Source organism: Psittacula echo (genome assembly GCF_963264785.1).
Source record: "Psittacula echo genome assembly, chromosome: Z".
Lineage (NCBI taxonomy): Eukaryota > Metazoa > Chordata > Aves > Psittaciformes > Psittacidae > Psittacula > Psittacula echo.
Window position 1 is genome coordinate 2,391,063 of NC_137742.1, and position 21,285 is coordinate 2,412,347.

At 43.2% G+C, this 21,285-nt stretch overlaps 1 protein-coding gene across 1 annotated transcript; it reads left to right on the forward strand.

The window, feature by feature from the left end:
• The first annotated feature begins 229 nt into the window (after positions 1-229).
• On the forward strand, positions 230-20,387 carry CFAP53 (cilia and flagella associated protein 53). The gene is made up of 8 exons (XM_080637485.1): positions 230-298; positions 1,518-1,747; positions 3,978-4,151; positions 10,231-10,534; positions 16,389-16,604; positions 17,697-17,913; positions 18,409-18,511; positions 20,032-20,387. The coding sequence occupies exons 1-8, from the start codon at positions 239-241 to the stop codon at positions 20,246-20,248; spliced, it is 1,521 nt and encodes a 506-aa protein (XP_080493611.1). The 5' UTR covers positions 230-238; the 3' UTR covers positions 20,249-20,387.
• The last annotated feature ends 898 nt before the right edge of the window (positions 20,388-21,285 follow it).

Below are 21,285 nucleotides of genomic sequence, written 5' to 3' on the forward strand. Positions count from 1 at the left end.
CCTCGATCAGCCCACTCATTAAACCCATATCTCTACATCTTAGAGAAAAGGACCTTGTGAGGGACCGTGTCAGAGGTTGCAGACCTGCGGCACCACACGGCTGCCCCGCCGGGTCGCGACTCACCTCACGCCGCCATTACATCCCACCACCTCCCTCACCCCTCCATGCAGGCTGCGTCATGACGCCACATCCGCCGCCGCGCATCGCTATAGTAACGGATGAGGCGGCCGGGCGGCCATGGCGGCGCAACGGCGGTGCCGAGAGGTGACCGGGCCCGGCCCGCACTCCGTAGCGGTGGTGAGGGACCGAGCCGTGGCGGGGATAGCCTGCTCCCCTCCATCGGGGACTGGGGGCCTCAACCCGGTGCCGGGTCCTGTGAGGGGAGCTGGGAGCGGGGTGTCGTGAGGGCTGCAGGATTTGGGGGTCCCTGAAGGAGCCTTCCCTCCTGCACCCGTGTGGGGCGAAGTCTCTCCTTCGCGGGTACAAAAGGTCCCGTGTGTTCGCCGTGGGGTGCGGCTGTGTGTGAGAGGGCGCTGGGGAGATGTGGCTGGAGGTAGATGACTGGAGGTGACCTGTGGTAAGGACGCTTGTTTGGTGTATGTAAAGCAAACTATGAACATCCCCTTGCATGTGTAGGGCAAGAATGAAGCTGTAGTGTGGGAGACAAAGAAGTGGGGGCACCTGAAGCCATTTCATGCTCTTGTACAGGTGTTGTGCTATTCAAGGCAGTCCTCTCGGGGTTTACCCTTGTAACCCCAAATTCTCATAATTTGGTATTATGTATCATAGAATCCCAGACTGGTTTGGGTTGGAAGGGACCTTAAAGCTCATCCAGTTCCAATCCCTGCCATGGGCAGGGACACCTTCCACTGGAGCAGCTTGCTCCAAGCCCCTGTGTCCAACCTGGTCTTGAACACTGCCAGGGATGGGGCAGCCACAGCTTCTCTGGGCACCCTGGGCCAGCGCCTCAGCACCCTCACAGGGAAGAGCTTCTGCCTAAGAGCTCATCTCAGTCTCCCCTCGGGCAGGTTAAAGCCATTCCCCTTGGCCTGTCCCTACAGGCCCTTGTCCCAAGCCCCTCTCCAGGTTTCCTGCAGCCCCTTCAGGCACTGGAGCTGCTCTCAGGTCTCCCCTTCAGGAGCCTTCTCTTCTCCAGGCTGCCCCAGCCCAGCTCTCTCAGCCTGGCTCCAGAGCAGAGCTGCTCCAGCCCTCGCAGCATCTCCATGGCCTCCTCTGGCCTCGTTCCAACAGCTCCACGTCCCTCTTGTGCTGCTGCCCCAGAGCTGGATCAGGACTGCAGGGGGGGTCTCCCCAGAGCACAGCAGAGGGGCAGGATCCCCTCCCTGAGCTGCTGCTCACACTCTGGGGGTGCAGCCCAGCACACGGCGGGGGGGGGGTTGGTTCTGGGCTCAAGCGCACACCATCTCGATGATTAATTCAGCTGAAAAACAAAGGCAAAACAAAAAGTAGAATAACTGATTATATTTTCACTACTGTCGTATGTTTTCTTTTACAGAGAGCCAAGCCTTCTAAAGAACAAAGAAATGAAAATTTTGTCTTGGCCCAAAGACAGAAAGAAAAGGAACTCCTTGAAAATACTAAATTAATAAAGCTGTTTGACCAGTACTGCAAGGTCTACCGGTGGCAGCAACACAAAGAACAAAAATGGCTGAATAGTGCTGTGCAGAGAAAGGTTGATGTGGCAATGCAGGAGTATCTGGCTGGGATTGACGAGAGGAGAATGAGGTAGCAAACAAGTAGCTAATACCGATATCTGCCCTACTATTTTCAACTTAACTTAGAGAAATGATGACAGGGGAAAACATTCTAGAGCTCAGCATTGTACATTAGACTGTGTATTGGAGCATTATGTTTGTTTTAACAGAAATCATGAGTTGTGCTTATTTGTTGGCCAAGCAGTAGTGTACAGCATATAGTAGTTATTGGGCTGCCATTACTATTATTGATGAGTGAACCAATCACTAGAGATCACTTCAAACACATTAAGTGGTACAGTTTAGGTGGCATTTAGAACCTAGTCTGCCAAATGCAAATAAAAAGTAGTATTTCATAGTAGTATATTCAGTATATAGTTGTACTTTATTCACTTTAATTGCTTGATTTTTAAAGAGATCAAAGAATACTTTATTGTCAGAAGCTTTAATTGCTGGATTGTAGCTTCATCAAGTCAATGTTTAGGTCATACAAGTAATTTTCATTACAGGCAGTTTCAAAAATGAAAGAATTTCAAAAGTCAGCCAGGAATAATAAAGGTGAGACATCTTTATAGTCTTGTAAAGAACAGAACTGAGCTGTGTTGGTCTTTGGGGAAAAAAAGTCATATGATTCTATTTCTCAGTTACTTTTTCACGTTAAGTGACTTTGGAGCTGTGGAGGTCACTGGTTAGGTATCCTGCTCTGATGTGTCTTTGTAGCAATTGTACACCACTTGCACAGGTTGGAAGGAGCCTCCTGAGATAATCTAGTCTGACCCCCTGCTTAGGCAGTCATGTACAGCAGGTTCCCCAGTACTGTATCAATTTGGGTTTTGCTTATCTCTACACATGGAGACTTCACCATCTCTGTGGGCAACCTGTATCAGTATGTGACCACCCTCACAGCTAAAAATCAAACTGAAACAAACCCGAGTTTTCTTCTGTTCAGATGGAATTTCGCATGTTTTAGGTTATGCCCGTTGCCTCTTATGCTATTACTGTGCACTACTGAGAAGACCCTTTTCCACATTCCTTTCCTTCAGGTGTTTATATACATCGGTAAGTTCCCCTGAACCTTCTCCAGGCTGAAGTTTCTCCTCTCAGGAGAGATGCTGCAGTCTCTTAATTATCTTAGTGGCCCTTCACTGGGCTCGCTCCACTAAGTCAGTATTTTTCTTGTCCTGGGGAGCCCAGAACTGAATCCAGCAATCTGGGTGAGGTGTGATCAGTCCTGAAAGGAAGGTTCGCCTCCCTTGACCTGCTGGCAGTGCTTTTCCTCATGCAGACAAAGATGCTGCTGGCTTTCCCTGCCGCAAGGGTGCATTGCTGGCTTATTCTCAGCTTGTTTGCCAGGACCCCATTGCGGCAGAGCCACTCCTCAGCTGGTCAGCCTGCAGTGTGTACCAATTCATTGGGTTATTCCTCCCCAGGTGTTGTTGAACTGCATGGGGTTTGTTCTTATTTAGCTACTTAATATCCCCATGTTGTCTTTGCATGGAGACTCAGCTTGGTGTATGATTAGGACTTTGTAATTCAGTTTCCAAACATGGTTAGTCTTTGGCTTTGCTACTATAACTCCCACTGGCAGTGGCAGTTTAGGTCCTAGAGCACTATTGCTCATTTAGTAGCACGGGCACACCATTGCATAAATGTTAGAGTGATTTCCTGGAAAACACTGGGGCATTCAGGCTGAAATTAGTGAATTTCTGGATTCCTGAATTCCTCTACCTTTCTTTCTGCTAGGACAAATAGAGAGGTAAATGGCAGCATGTTTAAAAATTGCTGATTTGATACATTTTTTTCATCAAAGTTCTTTCAGAATGAAGTGGTTTATGGAGTGATGCTTAAATAATAGAAGGTAGTTTAAGGGAAGATACAGTTACAGATGTGTCGAGAAGGGTCATAAATACCAGGGAGGGATTATGCTGAAGGATAACACTAGTACAAGAAGAAATTAATTTCATCTGGTGACAAATGTAGTATTTGTTTAATGGGGGACTGAAGTTGTAAAGTAGCATCGGAAATGGGTTTGTAAGATCAGGAACTTAACTTGTGCCAGGACAGAATAGCTTATACTGTGCTGTAAGATTCCCTCCATGGGCACAACAGAAATGATCCCTGAGTTAAAATTTGATGTTCCCTTCTTTGGCATTTGCAAGAAATGTTGAAAGGAGCCTAGTACCTATTTTGTGCTCATAACAAACTCAAACTTACTCAACAGAAGGATTGTTTTAGCTTTTCTTTAAACATTTTTATTACAGGCTTTGTGAGCTTCTGGAAGCAGAGGAAAGTAGGTACTGTGCTGAAATGGAGGCACTTGAAGAAGTGGCACAGGAGAAACAAGCAAAGGTGAAGGAACGAACAAAATTACTGAAAGAGAAGAGAGAAGAAGAAAGACAACAACTGGTGGCTGAAAAACGAGAGCAGCAATTCAGGTATCACCATAAAAATATCCTATAAAAGAGAACTTGCCTGAAGTAAATATAAAGAAGCCATTTAACAAGGTGACAATAATGAACTGAGTAAGAAAACATGAATGTGAGTGAAATTATAAGCCAAAAAAAAATTAAAGTGGTTTGGATAAAAGTGTATGAGCTTTGCCAGAAGTTGTAAGGCCTCAGCTATGTTGCATGCAGTGGAGCAGAGTATAGCCTGTTTTTGGCTTTCTGTGGTCCAGGGACCAAATTTGCAATGCCGTAATGCTCAGTAAAATATGTGAGAAAAAAATTTAAGTAGTATAGATAAAGGCAACAGGTACAGAGATCTTCACTATCCCCATTCCTTAAGTGTTGAGATACTAGGAAAACATTCTCGAAGTGTACTGTGAAACTCTGAGTCCTGTGTGAGCATCCCTGCACTGTCACCTGCCAAGTCAGCTGGTTTTGTCATTCCTTATTCTGGCATAATAGTTCTATTTCAGCTTTATACTACTGGAGTGAAAAGCATTTATGGAAGGTTAATTTGCCCTAAATGATGCTTCCTAAGCTACATTGAAGATCCTTGAAAAGTGAAGATTGTCCAATAAGACAGTGGGTTTTTTTACTGCATATTCAAGAGTTCCAGCTAAAGGTAAAGTTTAAATGCAACCTGAAGTTCCTGGATGCTGAGCTTGTCAACATCTTCCAAAGTCATCAAGATTTACAGGTGTATATCAGGCTCTGAGGCCCTGGCATGAAATCTGACTTGTTCAGTTCTTGGAAATCTGATTTTCTGAGGAAGGATGAAAATAATATTAATGTATTTTAATTGTAATCATTTGAAGTGTCTCTTGCTACTCTCCCACCATGGAAATCCAGAACACCTGCTTCTCAGTGTGCAGGGGTAAAAATCAACACTTGCTTTTACTTGTGCCTGAGCTCTAATTAACTAATTTCACAGGTAAATGTCTGTTTCTTAAGTGTGACGTTTATTGACTGAGGCAGGTGTTAAGACAGTGTGTGCACATCTAAATTCACATGCTGGCTTTAAAGTATGGCCCTCACAACTGACTATTTCTAGTTCATATCCATCATGCAGTAGCTGAAATTCACTTTTAAAATTGTTTTGAGGAGATGCTGCTGGGCTGCCTTTTATTTTGTACCTGTAGCTTGTCTTACATGCCGAGGAGGCATGATCCAGCTTCTGATTTAGACACCTAAAGGTAGGTGTCTAAGTGTCGCTATTTTTATATTCACTGTGAATATGAATTCCTGTTCTGCTCAGTGAATTTTCATTGAGATCAGGACAGTTAAAAGAACCTAATGTTATACTGAATTAGCCGTATACTGGTCTGTCAGTTGAACTGCACCCTGGCTGATATTAACTGCAGTGATTGGGTAGATTCCCATTGATTAGAATGGGAATTTAGCTGATATGTAGATTCCTGATTTTAGGTATTGTAATTGCAAACTGAATCCCATCAGTGAATCTCATCATCTGCTTATAACATGCTCAGACTTTCATACTGCGGTTACCTGTCTTGATGTGTCAGGTCCACTTTTCTCCCAATACAACCCTGCTGATACATGATTGACTCAGTCTTATGGGATCGTTCCCATCATTCTTCTACCTTTCCCAGTCTGCTCTCTCAGTCTCCCCTCTGTCAGTTTAAGGCCATTCCCCCTTGTCCTGCCTCTACAGGCCGTTGTCAAAAGTCCCTCTCCAGCTTTCTTGTAGGCCCACTTTAGGTACTGGAAGGCTGCTATAAATATAAATGCATAAAATATTTACTTATTTATAAATTATGTACTTATAGTATTATAGTAAAATATACATTATAAAACATATGCAAAAATAGAAATTTAAAGAGGGCAAGGTAAAGAAGAAATAAACACTATTTTAATTTCAATGTTACTTATTAATGTTACAAAATGTATTTTCTTCCCATACCCTAGTGGATTGTCTTATGCACCCTGCTTTGGAAACCTTTGCTCTAGGGCACAGCCAGAGGAGCACAGGGAGATGGTTTCAACAGCAGGTGGATATACACATGATTTTCTGTTTCTCTTTGCCTGTGAATTTACAACTATTTGGAATGTCTTTCTGAAACCTAATACAGACTTCCGTATTTCTTTTAACTTTAAGAAAGTCACTCCACTCTTTTGCAGTATAGATTCTCAGCCTTAGGTATGGGAGCACCCGAAGTGTACAGCACTCCAATACATTATTTCAGAATACTAAAAGGATGCTCTTTTATCAGCTGTGTGGGCTGGGTTTGAAGCTGTAGCCCGAGGGTAATAGATCTAACTGCTTCTCAGTGGTGATGTTAGCCAGGAAGAGTCCTTTGTCGTGAGGTCATAGAGGGCACAGTCCTTGGGCTACTACAGTCACACTGGAATTCATTTTCATGAAGGGCTACAACTTGTATGAAGAGATACTCAGCCAGTTTTAGCCAAAGGGCATGTTCATCATTGGTATCTTTAAAGAAAATTGCAGTGTCTTAAAATTTGCATAAAACACATCCTTTTTATTGTGATAACATCAAACATCCATACAGAGATGCTGTTATCACAGAGACTTTGTATTGCAGCCATAAAATGAATAAATAACTGCAAGTGGTGGGGAATAAATGCAGTTTCTGTCTTTGGGAAGTAGCTACATACATTTTAATGTTAAGAAGCTTAGGATAGCAAAGTGAGGAAGAAAACCAGCCATCTGGGGGAGCAGATGTTTATAGGTTGCTGTAAAAGCTGCTTTGAAGGAATTATTTTGATGAAATCAAGCAATTATAGGGTTATTTTATATTAAAATTCTAACCTTGCTGAACTTTTATTTAACTTCTCTTCCCTTCTGAGAATTCAATTAAAATTCGGATTAGTTTATAATCATGAAAAAGAATAAGTAATTCTTTATTCCTTCACTGCTGAGAGAACTTTGAACCCATTGTGTTAAGGTAATAACAGTTATTTCTAATGGTGTAGGATTTCAAATCTTAATAGTGGCATGTTTCCCTCACAATATTTAAGAAACACATTTTTCATGAATACTAATTAGTATTGTATTCTTTAGTCACCACTAGCTCCTGCCTAGGAGTTGGAAGATAGACCCCAGTGCTAAAACGTAAGAAAACTGGCACTAACGTAGTATGTTTGTTGACCTGCTTGAAGGATGGGGACACCTCTTGGAGTGCGCCATTGCTTACAGCCTGCACATCTCTGTGCTGCTCTCTGCTTTCATTGTTGGGACAGCCAGTAGTCAGAAGGTTCCTGTCTTGTACAAGAGGCAAACCATTCCTTTTCACTAGCCTGCACTGGCATCTGCTCTTTTGTTACTGCATTTCTTCACCCTTCTCTTCTGCAGCTATGCTAAGGATGGTTACTCTCTCCAGGAACAGTTTCTCCTTTAGATGACACAAGCCTGACTAAGGAAAGAACCAGCATTTGGTTAGAGGATGTGGAATATCCTAGGGTTGAGGGACGGAAGTACTAAGTGTGGCAGGCTTTATCTTACAGCGACTTGGTGTTAATGAAAGGAACTTGACAGATTGCTGTTGTGTCCTCCTAGTTAAGAGGTTAGAAATACCTTCTGGATATCAAGCAAAATGAGAATTTTGTTTTCATGGCACTGCTGTCCCTTTTATTGTTTGTGTATAGTGCCTAGGACCTTCCACCACAGGCTCCATGGCATTAGTTGCTTTACATATGAAGGATGAAGAGAGGGATACCCTTGGCCCCAGAAACTTACAGCTGAAATGTGAGGCAGCAAACAGTGAATGCTGACAGGAAGAATATGTAGTGAGACCTCTGCTTCTGCATGAAATTACAGTTCATGGATTATGTTCTTTGACGCACTCCAAGAGATGTCCCCATCCTTCAAGCACATCAACAAACATACTACGTTATTGCCGTACACTGCCTTATTGCCAGTGGATATAGCAGTTGACCTTAGGGAGAGGCCAAATTTGAATTGTTTCTGAGGCCTCCATGGAGGTGTGAACCCATGGCCCCAGAGGGAATAATGCTCTTACTAACTCTGTACCTAAACCCCACATCAGGGAATATAGTTGTGGGTTTAGATGGAGACAGCAGCTATACTGGACTTCGGAATCATTTAGAAAAGTAAAGACTTTGCAAAGACAGGTCCTTAGCAGGGCCACATAACATGAAAAAGCAAACCACCAAATACCTACTTTTAGTGCTAGCAAACTTAATTTTGTTTTTAAGTATAAAAAAAATTACACCTTAGTCAATGGGATTCAGATTCTGTGTTGTTGCTGTAGTTACTCAAATCAACTGTAACTATCCCAGTGTGGAGACTGAGTTCTGTGAGATAGTTCCTTGATGACTATTTGTCGTGGTTTAAGCCCAGGCCGTAAATCAGAACCACGCAGTCCACTTCCCCCCCCACCTTTCTTCCCTCCGCTTCTGGAGGGACGGGGAGGAGAATCAAAAGAATGCAGCTCCCACGGGTTGAGATAAGAACAGTTTAATAACTAAGGTATAACACAAATCACTACTGCTACCACCAATAATAATAATGATAAAGGAAATAACAAGCAAGAGAATACAACTGCTCACCAACCGGTACCTCACCCCCACCCTGCCATGATCCAGCCCTTCCGGGCACTCTCCATTCTACATCCTGGGCATGACGTGCTATGGTATGGAATACCTCTTTGGCTAGTTTGGGTCAGGTGTCCTGTCCCTGCTTCCTCCTGGCTTCTCCTCCTCCCTGGCAGAGCATGAGACTCACAAAGTCCTTGGTCAGGGTAAACATTCTGACCCACAACTGAAAACATCGGCTTTATCAGTATTATTCCCAGGCCAAAAGTCAAAACACAGTGCTGCACCAGTAGAAAAAATGACTGCTACTGCTAAACCAGGACACTATTAAATATTTTTGCTACGCAGGACTGTCAGCTAAATGCTGTGCAAAGTAATAGTATTTCACATTGTACACGTAACTGCTGCTGTCATGCAGTGGTTTGAGATTCAGTCAATGGTGTCTTGCAATATCTGCTATGAATTCCTAATTAGGATTGTAGTAACCTATAGAAGATGGTTTCATTCAGCATGAAATTGAGATATCTTTTTACTTCACAGCAATCACGTCTGTCTGTCACACATCCTTAGAGCTTATAGATCCTGAACACTTGTAGATCTTCACCGTTGTTTGCTGTTTCCCATTTTGATTTTGTGAAAATTTATATCTTGGTTATGGAACAGAATTAAAATGCTTGCATATTGTTCAAATTAGATGTTGTTCAATAGCATATGTTGATCTCAATAGTGTTTTGTTTGCAGAAATAAAGGCAGAATTTATAAACAGTGGAGTGTTCTTCAGCTGGGGACAAATACCTGTTTATATGCAACTCAGTTGCAGTAAGAAAGTGAAAATTGAAAGGTGCATTAGTTGTTTGACTTTCTAGCTTCTCCCGACTTTCATTGCAACTTTTCTGAGTTATCCCACAAAACTTCATTAAAAAAATTAATAAATTTCTAGTGGTTCCTGTTGAACCTAAATTTCCGTGCTCAAAGTATTTCCTGAATATTAATGAGCTTTCAAGTGACTAATAGAGATATTCTAAGTCTTCATTTGAATAAACAGCAACCTACATGTTGAACAAGTGCAGTGTGCATGTGTTTTATATGTCAAAAGAAATATACAAACCCCACACATTGCATGTTCCAATGATATATATAGTTTGTATAAAATACACATTGTGTATAAAATATAGTGTGAGGTGTCCCTGCCCATGGCAGGGGGGTTGGAACTAGATGATCTTAAGGTCGTTTCCAACCCTAACTATTCTATGATTCTATGATTCTGTTGTGCATATGTGTATATATATACTTTACAAATGCAGATATAGGACCTGCTCTTCAACTTATTCATGTCAAAATCTCCATCACATCAGGCTCTCTGTGATTCCTTAGGTCTCACAAGGAGTCAAGTGTCAGATCAGGTGTACAATTTGATATCCTGAGCCATGGTCCTTTGCGTATTATCAGCTGGGAACTTCTATCCATCACACCTCCAGACTTGCTTATTACTTTGAGACTTTTGGGTTTTTTTAACTTTTATTTTGCCTTTCAGAGAACAATCTGAAGAGCTTCGTACACTGTGGATGAAGAAGCATCAGAAGGAAGTGTTCGAAGACCAGCTGGCCCAGGTAGCACTGAAGAAGGAGTTGGAAAAGCAGCAGAAGGAGGAAGAGCAGATGCTTGAAGAGCTTTTGAAAGAGGATATGTTAGCAAAGGAAAAGCAAGAGGCGGTGAAGATGCAGAAAGTAGCAGAACAGAATCGGGAAACTCTGAATGCACTCAATGCCCAGGTAGCAGTGCTCAGGGCTCACAAAGAGGAGGCAAAGCGGCTGAAGGAGGAAGAGGCTCGACTGCTGGTAATTTCTGTTATCATTCTCAATTCAGGGTTGTTTCTGAGGCTCTCCTAATGATAGGCTTACTAGACATTTAGATTAATCCGTACGTTATTTGTATCTTCACTGATTCCATTAGTATCTGAAACTGCCCTATTATGCTAAGCCTCTTTTCCAGAGCTGTGGCAAATACATTCATGTTTACAGAGGGAAATACATCTTTTGAAGCTTAGCATTGTAAAGGATTTTGGCATGCAAAGGCTTTCAGAGCCTCTGTGGGAAATGGAAATGTTTTTAACCTTTTGCCCCACATCTTTGCAGTTTTCTGATTTCCGCTTTCTTGTGGGATAGCTGGAGAGTCTTGTGTACCAGCTGTAGCACCCAACACCAGATCTCAGACCATGATACATATGTTCAGTGATCACAGCAAATGCACTGGGAGGAAACACCAAGAGTGCTGCTCCTGGAAGGGAAGCAAAGCCAGGAGCTGAAGGTGACAGTAGGGCAGGCAAGTACACTGTGTCAAGAGTCCCACAGAACCCAAAGGAACGGGGCAGAGGAAGTCTGCTGATGGTAACTGCTGACATCTCAAAGTCCAGACTGCTTGGCAAGTCAAGTCAGGAGGTCTAGATCAGGATCAGTCTCAGGCATAGGCATACCTGCAGCACAGCTCTTGTAGGCACCAAGGGCAAGAGACAGAGCCTAACTGCAGCTTGAAGCGACTCCTCTTAGCCCTTTCTCACACCAGTCTTTCCCAGCCCTCTGATCCAAGGCTCACGTTGGGGCTGGCTGCAAGCACAGGTAGACAAACCCTGCAGAGAGGTTGTAAAGCCTGTTGATGCGCTCAAGACCCTGATACATACATGAGGAGACACGTTTATATAAAAAATCCCAACTGCTTATGCTGCAGCTGACTGAATTTCAGAATCTACGTCCTTTTTTTAAAAAACAAATTAGCAAGCAGCGTCCAAGCTCTCTCACCTGATGATGTTGGCTGCTGTTGGGCATCACATCATGGGAGGCATTTGACTACCTTGGCCAAAATGGCCACTACCCTTTTTTTTTTCCTCCTTATCTCCCCCCGTTGTAGGCTTGCTGTAGTTGTGCTAGATTTAGTGGGGTCACTGGTTCACAGTATTCCTGTTGACTTTGTGAGTTGAAACTGTTTAGTTCAGACTCAGTCTTCATTTTGCAGCTATTTACATGTAGCGATTGAATAGTCACTCAGGGTTCTGTGTTAGGCACTGGAAGCTGATGTTGGCAAGATACATCCTCCACTGATGTGTGAATGCTCCATCCTTGGCGGTGTTCAAGGCCAGGTTGGACAGAGCCTTGGGTGACATGGTTTAGTGTGGGGTGTCCCTGCCCATGGCAGGGGGGTTGGAACTAGATGATCTTAAGGTCCTTTCCAACCCTAACTATTCTATGATTCTATATAATCCTTTATCATCAAAAGAGGGATAGGGCAGATGATCCCATTACAAGTTTCTCAGTGCAGAGTTGATAGCCTCTAATGATCAGGGGTTTCGTCTGGATGAAGGACACACCAAGGTGTCTCAACGTATAATGGTTTCTTCTGGTTGCTGCTGGAAATAGATTATTTAGTAAATTAAAACTTGCACATTTGCCATGAAAGACCACGTGTGCATCAGTGCCATGAAAGACCGCCTGTGCATCAGAATACCTCAGGCTGGATGACAAAACAGAGATAGCAATTTTGTATCAGCTACACTACTGACATTAGCCATCTTCCTGCTGGTCTTTCTTTTCTCTCTGTTAAAGAAATATGATTTCCTGAGAAGGTGATTGAAATCACGTTATTCTGTCTGTAGTCATAGAATCATAGAATCACAGAATAGTTAGGGTTGGAAAGGACCTTAAGGTCATCCAGTTCCAACCCCCCTGCCATGGGCAGGGGCACCCCACACTAAACCATGCCAGCCAAGGCCTCATCCAACCTGGCCTTGAACACCGCCAAGGATGGAGCATTCACAACCTCCCTGGGCAACCCATTCCAGTGCCTCACCACCCTCTCAGTAAAGAATTTCTTCCTTAGATCCAATCTAAACTTCCCGTGTTTTAAGTTTGAACCCATTACCCCTTGTCCTGTCACTACAGTCCCTAATGAAGAGTCCATCCCCAGCATCCTTGTAGGCCCCCTTCAGATACTGGAAGGCTGCTATGAAGTCTCCATGCAGCCTTCTCTTCTCCAGGCTGAAAAGCCCCAACTTTCTCAGCCTGTCTTTATACGGGAGGTGCTCCAGTCCCCTGATCATCCTTGTGGCCTCCTCTGGACTTGTTCCAACAGTTCCATGTCCTTTTTATGTTGAGGACACCAGAACTGCACACAGTGCTCCAAGTGAGATCTCACGAGAGCAGAGTAGAGGGGCAGGATCACCTCCTTCAACCTGCTGGTCACGCTGCTCTTGATGCAGCCCAGGATACGGTTGCTTTCTGGGCTGTGAGCGCACACTGCAGCCGGCTCATGCTCATTTTTTCATCGACCGACACCCCCAAGTCTTTCTCCTTGGGCTGCTCTGAATCTCTTCTCTGCCCAACCTGTAGCCGTGCCTGGAATTGCTCCGACCCAGGTGTAGGACCTTGCACTTGGCATGGTTAAACTTCATAAGGTTGGCATCAGCCCACCTCACAAGTGTGTCGAGGTCCCTCTGGATGGCATCCCTTCCCTCCAGCGTATCAACCAAACCTCACAGCTTGGTGTCATCGGCAAACTTGCTGAGGGCACACTCAATCCCACTCTCCATGTCACTGACAAAGATGTTGAACAAGACCAGTCCCAACACCGATCCCTGAGGGACACCACTCGTTACTGGTCTCCAGCTGGACATTGAGCCATTGACCACAACTCTTTGCGTGTGGCCATCCAGCCAGTTCTTTATCCACCGAGTGGTCCACCCATCAAATTGATGTCTCTCCAATTTAGAGACAAGGATGTCGTGTGGGACAGTGTCAAACGCTTTGCACAAGTCCAGGTAGATGACATCAGCTGCTCTACCCCTGTCCATCAGTTCCATAGCCCCATCATAGAAGGCCACCAGATTGGTCAGGCAGGATTTCCCCTTAGTGAAGCCATGCTGGCTGTCACCAAGCACCTTGTTGTTTTCCATGTGCCTTAGCATGCCTTCCAGGAGAATCTGCTCCAAGAGTTTGCCAGGCACAGAGGTGAGACTGACTGGTCTGTAATTCCCTGGGTCATCCATTTTCCCCTTCTTGAAAATGGGGGTTATATTTCCCTTCTTCCAGTTGTCGGGAGCTTCACCTGCCTGCCATGATTTTTCAAATATGATGGCCAGTGGCTTAGCAACTTCATTCGCCAGCTCCTTCAGGACCCGTGGATGGATTTCATCAGGTCCCGTGGACTTGTGTACGTTCAGGTTTTTAAGATGGTCTCGAACCAGATCCTCTCTTACAGTGGGCCTAGGGTCTTCATTCTCACAGTCCCTGCGTCTGCCTTCCAAGACTTGGGTGGTGCGGTCAGAGCCTTTGTCAGTGAAGACTGAAGCAAAGAAGTCATTAAGAACCTCAGCCTTCTCCAAATCCAGGGTAGCCAGTTCTCCCGATATCTTCTGAAGGGGGGCTATGTTGTCCCTAGTCTGTCTTTTACTCGCTACATACTATAGAATCCCTTCCTGTTATCCTTAACATCTCTAGCCAAGTTCAGTTCTAACTGGGCCTTAGCCTTCCTGACCTGGTCCCTAGCTTCCCAGACAACATCCCTGTATTCTTCCCAGGCCACCTGTCCCTGCTTCCATGTTCTATAAGCCTCTTTTTTCCTTTGAATTTTCCTGAGCAGCTCCTTATCCATCCAAGGAGGTCTCCTGGCCCTCCTGCTGCACTTCCTTCTAGTTGGGATGCAACACTCCTAAGCTTGGAGCAGGTGATCCTTGAATAACAACCAAGAGTCTTGGGCCCCCCTGCCCTCTAGGGCTGTATGCCATGGAACCTTACTAAAGCAGGCTCCTGAAGAGGCCAAAGTCTGCTCTCTTGAAGTCCAGGGCAGTGAGCTTGCTGCATGCTCTACAAGGATGCTGGGGACGGACTATTCATCAGGGACTGTAGTGACAGGACAAGGGGTAACGGGTTCAAACTGAAACAGGGGAAGTTTAGATTGGATCTAAGGAAGAAATTCTTTACTGAGAGGGTGGTGAGGCACTGGAATGGGTTGCCCAGGGAGGTTGCAAATGCTCCATCCTTGGCGGTGTTCAAGGCCAGTTTGGATGAGGCCTTGGCTGGCATGGTTTAGTGTGAGGTGTCTCTGCCCATGGCAGTGGGGTTGGAACTAGATGATCTCAAGGTCCTTTCCAACCCTAACTATTCTATGATTCTATGATTCTATGCTCTTCTCACTGTCCCGAGGATCTCAAATTCGACCATCTCGTGGTCACTGCAACCAAGGCTGCCCTGGAGTGTCACATTTCCAACCAGCCCTTCCCTGTTGGTAAGCACGAGCTCAAGCATGGCACCTCTCCTTGTTGGCTCCTAGTCTCACAAGTGCTACATGAATTTCTGCCATAGGACTTTGGTCCTAGCTTACAGAGGGATGGTTGGTAACAATTTCTGTTACAATTGCAGTGTTGCGTTACCCCAGCATTTATACCTTCCTAGAATAAGCACCATGGATTCCATCCTTGAACACTCTCACACAGCTTCACTGGTGTCAGAATTCAGTCTACGACATGTGGCAGCTTGCCCACTAGACTGTTAACTATTTCCACTTTCTTTTTAGTTTACTGTTCAAAGTTTTTTTGTTTACTTATTCTGTGTCTCAAATGATAAATACTGAATTTCAAAGATGTTTGACCAGCTTCTGAATTTGACCATTCAGGCAGATACCGAAGTCAGCTCTGGGTTTGAAGCACTGGAAAAATCAGTGGGTGCTTTATGTCCAGCATAACAAGTTCTGTTCCTTAAGAAGTGCAGCTTGTACTTCTGTATGGGGAAGATTAGACAAACCTGCTAATGCATTTCAGAAGAATTGTTCACATTACAAAAGGGATATTTAATTTAAAAACAGGCTAACAAAAACCTGCACCTTCAAGACAGCTGACACATTGCTTCTGAGGCCTGTAGATAAGTTAATGATGGTCACATACTGTTTTATGACTATGTTTAAGCTCAGTTGTGCTTGTAAGCTTAACCAAATGCAGGCTGTTCAGGAATTATGATAAGTTAGTTTATTGGTGGTACTCTGGGATTAATTTTTATCTTTTTATTTATTCTAAATATTCTTGAATAGAACTTTGATCTTGAATATGTTTTCTGGTTTTCACTCTTTGTTTTTTTTGAACTCAGCTCTGCTGTCCATTTTTTCTCTTCTTTCCCATATAAAATGGAATGGTTTGAAACCATAGAAATTTAGTAACTGCCCTCAAAATATAAAGATGCAATTACTTACTTTATACAACTTTACATTTGCTAGTTTTGTGCTCTGAACATCCAGCACAGACATGGCGCAGGTAATACATGCAGAAACAGGAGGGTTCTGTTATTGGTTAATGGTTATGGCCGCATGTGATGACTTGAACATAGATCATAAATGCTGCAATGATATTGATTTCTCTGAAGAGATGATTCTGTCTACCCTTTGAAATACTTGGAGAACATCAGTCATTTCAGTGTTTTGATATTGAAGTGCGTGTGATAATTAAATGTAAAAATCCTAAATTCTAGTAAATGATATGCTGAAATGTTCATGCTTTAACAGGTGCAATGGATCACACTGATTCTCTAATGTCAGCAAGAAAGGCTTTAAGTATTTATCTTTGCTGTCCGATGTTCCAATTAAACTAATTCTAGCCATCACTTTAGTTTGCAGTTATGCAATGATTTTACAAGCTGGCTATTTTTACCACTGTAGGAAGAAGAGCAGCAACTGCTTAAACTAGAAAATGAACAACTTCAGATGGAGAAACTACAGAAACAGAGGGAATGCAGGGATATGTTGCTCAGTGCAGCACAGGACAGGAAGAATCGTCTTAATGAAGAAAAACAAGTTGAACTTACCTTAGAGATGAAGATCTTAGAAAAAGCTCTTCAGGACCCCCAGGAGAACATTGAGAAAGCAAGAAGAAAAGTAAGGCCTAGAGGTGTTTGTTGTGAAGTTGTGGGGGAGTACCTCATCTAGACTAATTTTGTGGCCCTTACTGCTTTATACTACACAGTATAAATGAGATCAGACACAAGCCCTTTTCTCTGAGCAAACTGATTCTTTTCTTGCATAGTCTGTTGCCTCTCCTCCTGCCACTGCTCTACTTCTCTGAAGAAACCCATTATCTGTTAAAACTACAGTGAGTAATCTAAAGCATGCTTTGCAATCAGCAAGGGTACCGAGCTAGGTGAAAGAAGGGAGCTCTTAAGAAATCCTGGACTCTCGTCCCTCTGCCAATTTCATGGTGTATAAATCACCCTAGATTTTTCATCCTTGCACTACATGGGTATAATGGAGGTTAGAAAAATATTTTTTGTTTCATGACCTGATTTATTAATTATTTACAACTGCTAATACTTCTAATTCATTAATGCTAAGAAATTATTTTAAGTCTTAGCTGGATAAGCCAAAATGCAGACATAGCATGGATATAGATAGCTGCATATATAGATGCAAAACCTCATGTTAAATATCTTGGAGATGCCGTGAATTGATGGATGTGACTGTCACTTCCTAAATTTAAAACAAGTAGATTGTCCAGCTTCAGGGTGAATATAGTTTTCAAGGTAACTTTAAGGCAGAGCAGAGAGCCGCATTCATTACTCTGCTCAAGTTATTTAGAAGCTCATGTGAGTTTATATGAGAAAGTTGTATAAACTCACTGTTAGACCTTGGCACAAAATTAGAGGAGGGGATATTTATTATTATACTTACCTCACCCCAAGACTTCTAATGCAGGTAAAGGTGAAGTAGCTACAGGAAGTTTGTGAAATGTCAGTGTTGTAGGCAGCTGAGCTTCTGTGGGGGAAGGGATCACTTGGTTTTGTTCTGCTCTTAAGCTATTGTCCAAGCACTGCTGACTGGCCAGGAAGAAGATTCTGCACAGCTCTTTCCCATGGCAGGGTTTGGAATGGAGCTCTCAGTTTCTACACTGGCTGCAAACTCCACTTCTCTTCATGTTTTGAAAGTTTTTTTTAAGTCATTTACTCAGCTCTGCAAATGTCTCTGTGTTTGCAGCAAGAGCTGTTAAAGGAGCAGAAGACTTACCTGGCACACCTGGCTCAACAGCTGGAGGAGGACAACCAGCGACAAAAAGAAGTGGATAAGATCATTGATGAGGAGATAGTGAAGATTTGGGACAAAAAGGCTGAACAATTGCGACTAGAAAAGGAGGCTAGAAAGCAGCTCCTGAATGATGTCCTGAATACAAGAAAACTGCAGATTGAGGAGAAGTGTAAGTAGTAACAGCTCACAGTCTGTGCACCAAACCTACGACATGAATGTGAGTCTTGGCAAAGGCAGAGGGAATACAGCACGCTGGTTTTGGGAAGACCATCTGGCCCAGCATGCACACGGTGTATTGTTGACTGGACAGCAGTGCTACTGTGTCTGAATGTGCTTCTGAAACTTCAATCCTACAGACATTCCCTGCACTAATTTCTCATTGCTATCACCACAGCAAAGCCTAGGAAAGTAAAGATTGCATGATCAAGCAGTCATTATTATTAATTATAGTATTATTAAATTCTTAATGTGGAATCTTTTGTATTCTGAGTGGGTGAAAAACTAAGCTGAGAATACACTTGCCATTGTTTTGTGTGCCTCTGCAGAAGCAACAGAACTCAGGCTTGCTATTTAGGCTACTTGCCTTGAAGACAGCCTCACTGTCCCTTCAAGCTTAGCAGTGCTGTTATCTTTAAAAGGTGGTGTTGTTTGGGTTTTTTTGCAGTGCAGAGAAATGTAAAGAAGCAGGAAGAACTCGCTCAGGAGAAGAAGTTACTAGCTGAAGCAATCACCGAACTCAAGCATACAGAAGAAGAAAAATATGCAAGGTATTTTTTTTTTTCTATGCCATGAGTTCATTCCATTGCAGATCAGTGTTTTAAGCTTGTGGAAAGGCTTATTCTTATTTTCATATATTTCAAGAGCACTGGGTGGGCTTTATTCTGTTCAGAGAGGCTTTGCCACTGTGCAGCCTGTTACCTCCAAACTGCTCAACAGCAGCTCTGTTAAACTGCAGATGGTATTAAATCACTAATTCCAATCTCATCATACAAATAATGGTGTTTCTCTACATATCCTTATTTTGGTCTTTTGGGAACATCATGTGACTTGCATCAATCATGGTTATTAAAAACATCCCCTCATACTCTGAGCTGTTATTATGAGTGGCAGAATTTGGGGAGGAGGGTTAATGAAGGGTTAGTTCATTACTTACCTAGGAGAACTAGTGCGTTCTGGCTTATTGCTAAACGCCACCCACATGCATCCCTTAAAACAATCATATAGGCAGCCACCCAAATAACAGACTATTGCATGAAACCCAGCTACACAGGGTTCTCCTTCCATTGCAGCTCCTCAGGCTGAGAATATACTTACATGCAATAGCTGAAATGTTCCTCTGGGTGTCTGCAAAGCCTAGGGCGCCGAGCCTTCTTCCATTTCCTCGATTTCCATTTTGCACTCCCGCCCTGTCTCCGCGTTTGTCCGCAGGAGGTAACTGAGTAGCTTCTTCTACAGACAGTATCTGTTGTGTTCTCTGATGGTGTTCTTGGTAACAATCTCATGGCTACAGCAGGAACCTCACCCTTCTGAAGGAAGCATGCTGGGCTTCATTTTGGATATGCTTCACTTAGCAAAGGTGTTATCCAGAGGTGTCAGTAACAGTTTGTGGTTCAACTGTGTTGTGTTAGTGCACAAGTCTGGACTAGACTGTTGGTATTTTAAGTGACTGTGTGAGCCTGACTGGTGCTCCCGAAGTGCCTGAACAGGTAGGTAAGACTTCCACTGCTTCTCCAGAGGGCAGTGAAAGTAATCTATGAGTCTTGAGGTGGAAAGGGAGAATGATTTCTTCTGACAGCCATTTTCTAGAATATCAGTACAACAGCGCAGCAGGAGCCTGCACGTTGCCTTCCCTTTGGCAGTAACTTGTAATCTTCAGAATGAGGGCATGGAGATGGGGTATAAGGTTGGTACAGCAGCAAGCCTCAAGCTAGGAAAGAACAGAGACCTGACACATTGATTCTCTGTTCTCCCACCACCACTGTGAGGGGCAGACAAGGGGCCATGCTGGTTACAAAGAGTTGTTCTTGCTCTCTTTGTTGAACACTGTTGAGCACTGATTTTGCAATCTGCCCTATAAAATATTACAGAATGCAGTTAATACTCTGAAGACCCTAAGGTTAGCATGTAGCATTTGGTTAATAGAATGGTAGTTATTCTTAACACCTAAAAAGCGTTCTTTAGTCCAAGGTTGAATGCTAATAGCTATAATAATAATAATAAATTATTATGTTGTTTTGGGTTTTTTTACCCACACTTCACAAATTAGCTATTCATATATCCTTTACAGAAAAGTAAAAGAAGCAAAAGAATACCAAGAGCAACTCAGGGCTCAAATGGCTTATCGACAACAGGCCCACGATGTTGAGCAAGAAGAGAAGCGGCAAGATTATGAATTGAGCCTGGAAGCAGAGAGAGCTTACCAAGAAAAGGTACAGGACATTCTATCAACACCTCGTGAGAAAATAGCAAAAACCCACCCTTTCAGAAGAAAACTAATGTCTTAACTCTAAAGAAGATCACTTAGTATGGCATTTTAGCTCCCTCCGTTGCCTTTAAAAACATTTTCTAAAGATGTTTATAACTGACTTGAGTTAGTAGACCCTTCTCCACTTTGATGCTCAAAATATTTAACTGGAAAGTACAAGAAATGCAGTATTTTAAAAGTAATTTTTTTCCACGTGGATTTTTACAAAATGACTAATCCAGGCCAAAGTGTGTGACTTTTTAATACGAGACTACTGTATGTTCTCTGCAATATAATAATGGATTGTGGCACAAATGGTACGTAGGCATCCTTTAAAATCTGCACAAAGAAAACTTGTATGAGAGTTTTAGCAAACTTTTATTAAAGTGCCTTTCAAACTCCGAATATTTTCAAAGTCTTTTTTTTGTATTTAGACAAAAATTACCTGGTGATTAATCTTCATTTCCCTTGTTAAACACAAAACTATGAATCTATTTTACTATGGGATGGGCAGTAAAGAGCTGATACTGCTTTGCACGTGTTCTGATAGCCGTTGAATGATCTGTGAAATATTGGAGTCCCAAAGCTAGTCTGTGAGACATCTGTTTGGACAGAATTAATTGTGCAGGACTGAAATTATCATTTTCTTGTAAAAAGGGTTATTACTTATAATTTTGATGGCCACTCTGCCTCTTTGGACTGCCTCTGGATTGCTGCCAGTGCCATGGTCTGAACACACAGAATGGGATTGCAAAGCACCAGCAACATTTTAAGACAGAGCAACACAAAAAATGGTCAGATGTCAACAGGAAGCTCTTGGAAAGGTTTTGACAGTGGGGAGGAGGGACAGCTCCCCACAGGACACTTAGCTCCCCCTGTCAATGGACAAAATTGCCCTTTATGCCAAAGGAGAGGTGGGAGCAATTCAGCTTCTCCCAGGGCATTGCCAGCAAACAGCTCCCTGTTGTGTATTTCATTAGTTTTCCCGCTGTTCTTTTCAGAGGAAGGAAGTGAAGAATCCATTTACAGCCTCATATTCTTTCTTGTTCGTAGACTGTGTGGCACTCAGAAATGCTT

Coding starts and splice junctions, on each gene's coding strand:
- CFAP53 (XM_080637485.1), top strand. CDS start 239: ATGGCGGCGCAACGGCGGTGCCGAGAGGTGACCGGGCCCGGCCCGCAC. Junction 1,748..3,977: donor ATTGACGAGAGGAGAATGAG/GTAGCAAACAAG, acceptor TTTTTATTACAG/GCTTTGTGAGCTTCTGGAAG. Junction 4,152..10,230: donor AAACGAGAGCAGCAATTCAG/GTATCACCATAA, acceptor TTTGCCTTTCAG/AGAACAATCTGAAGAGCTTC.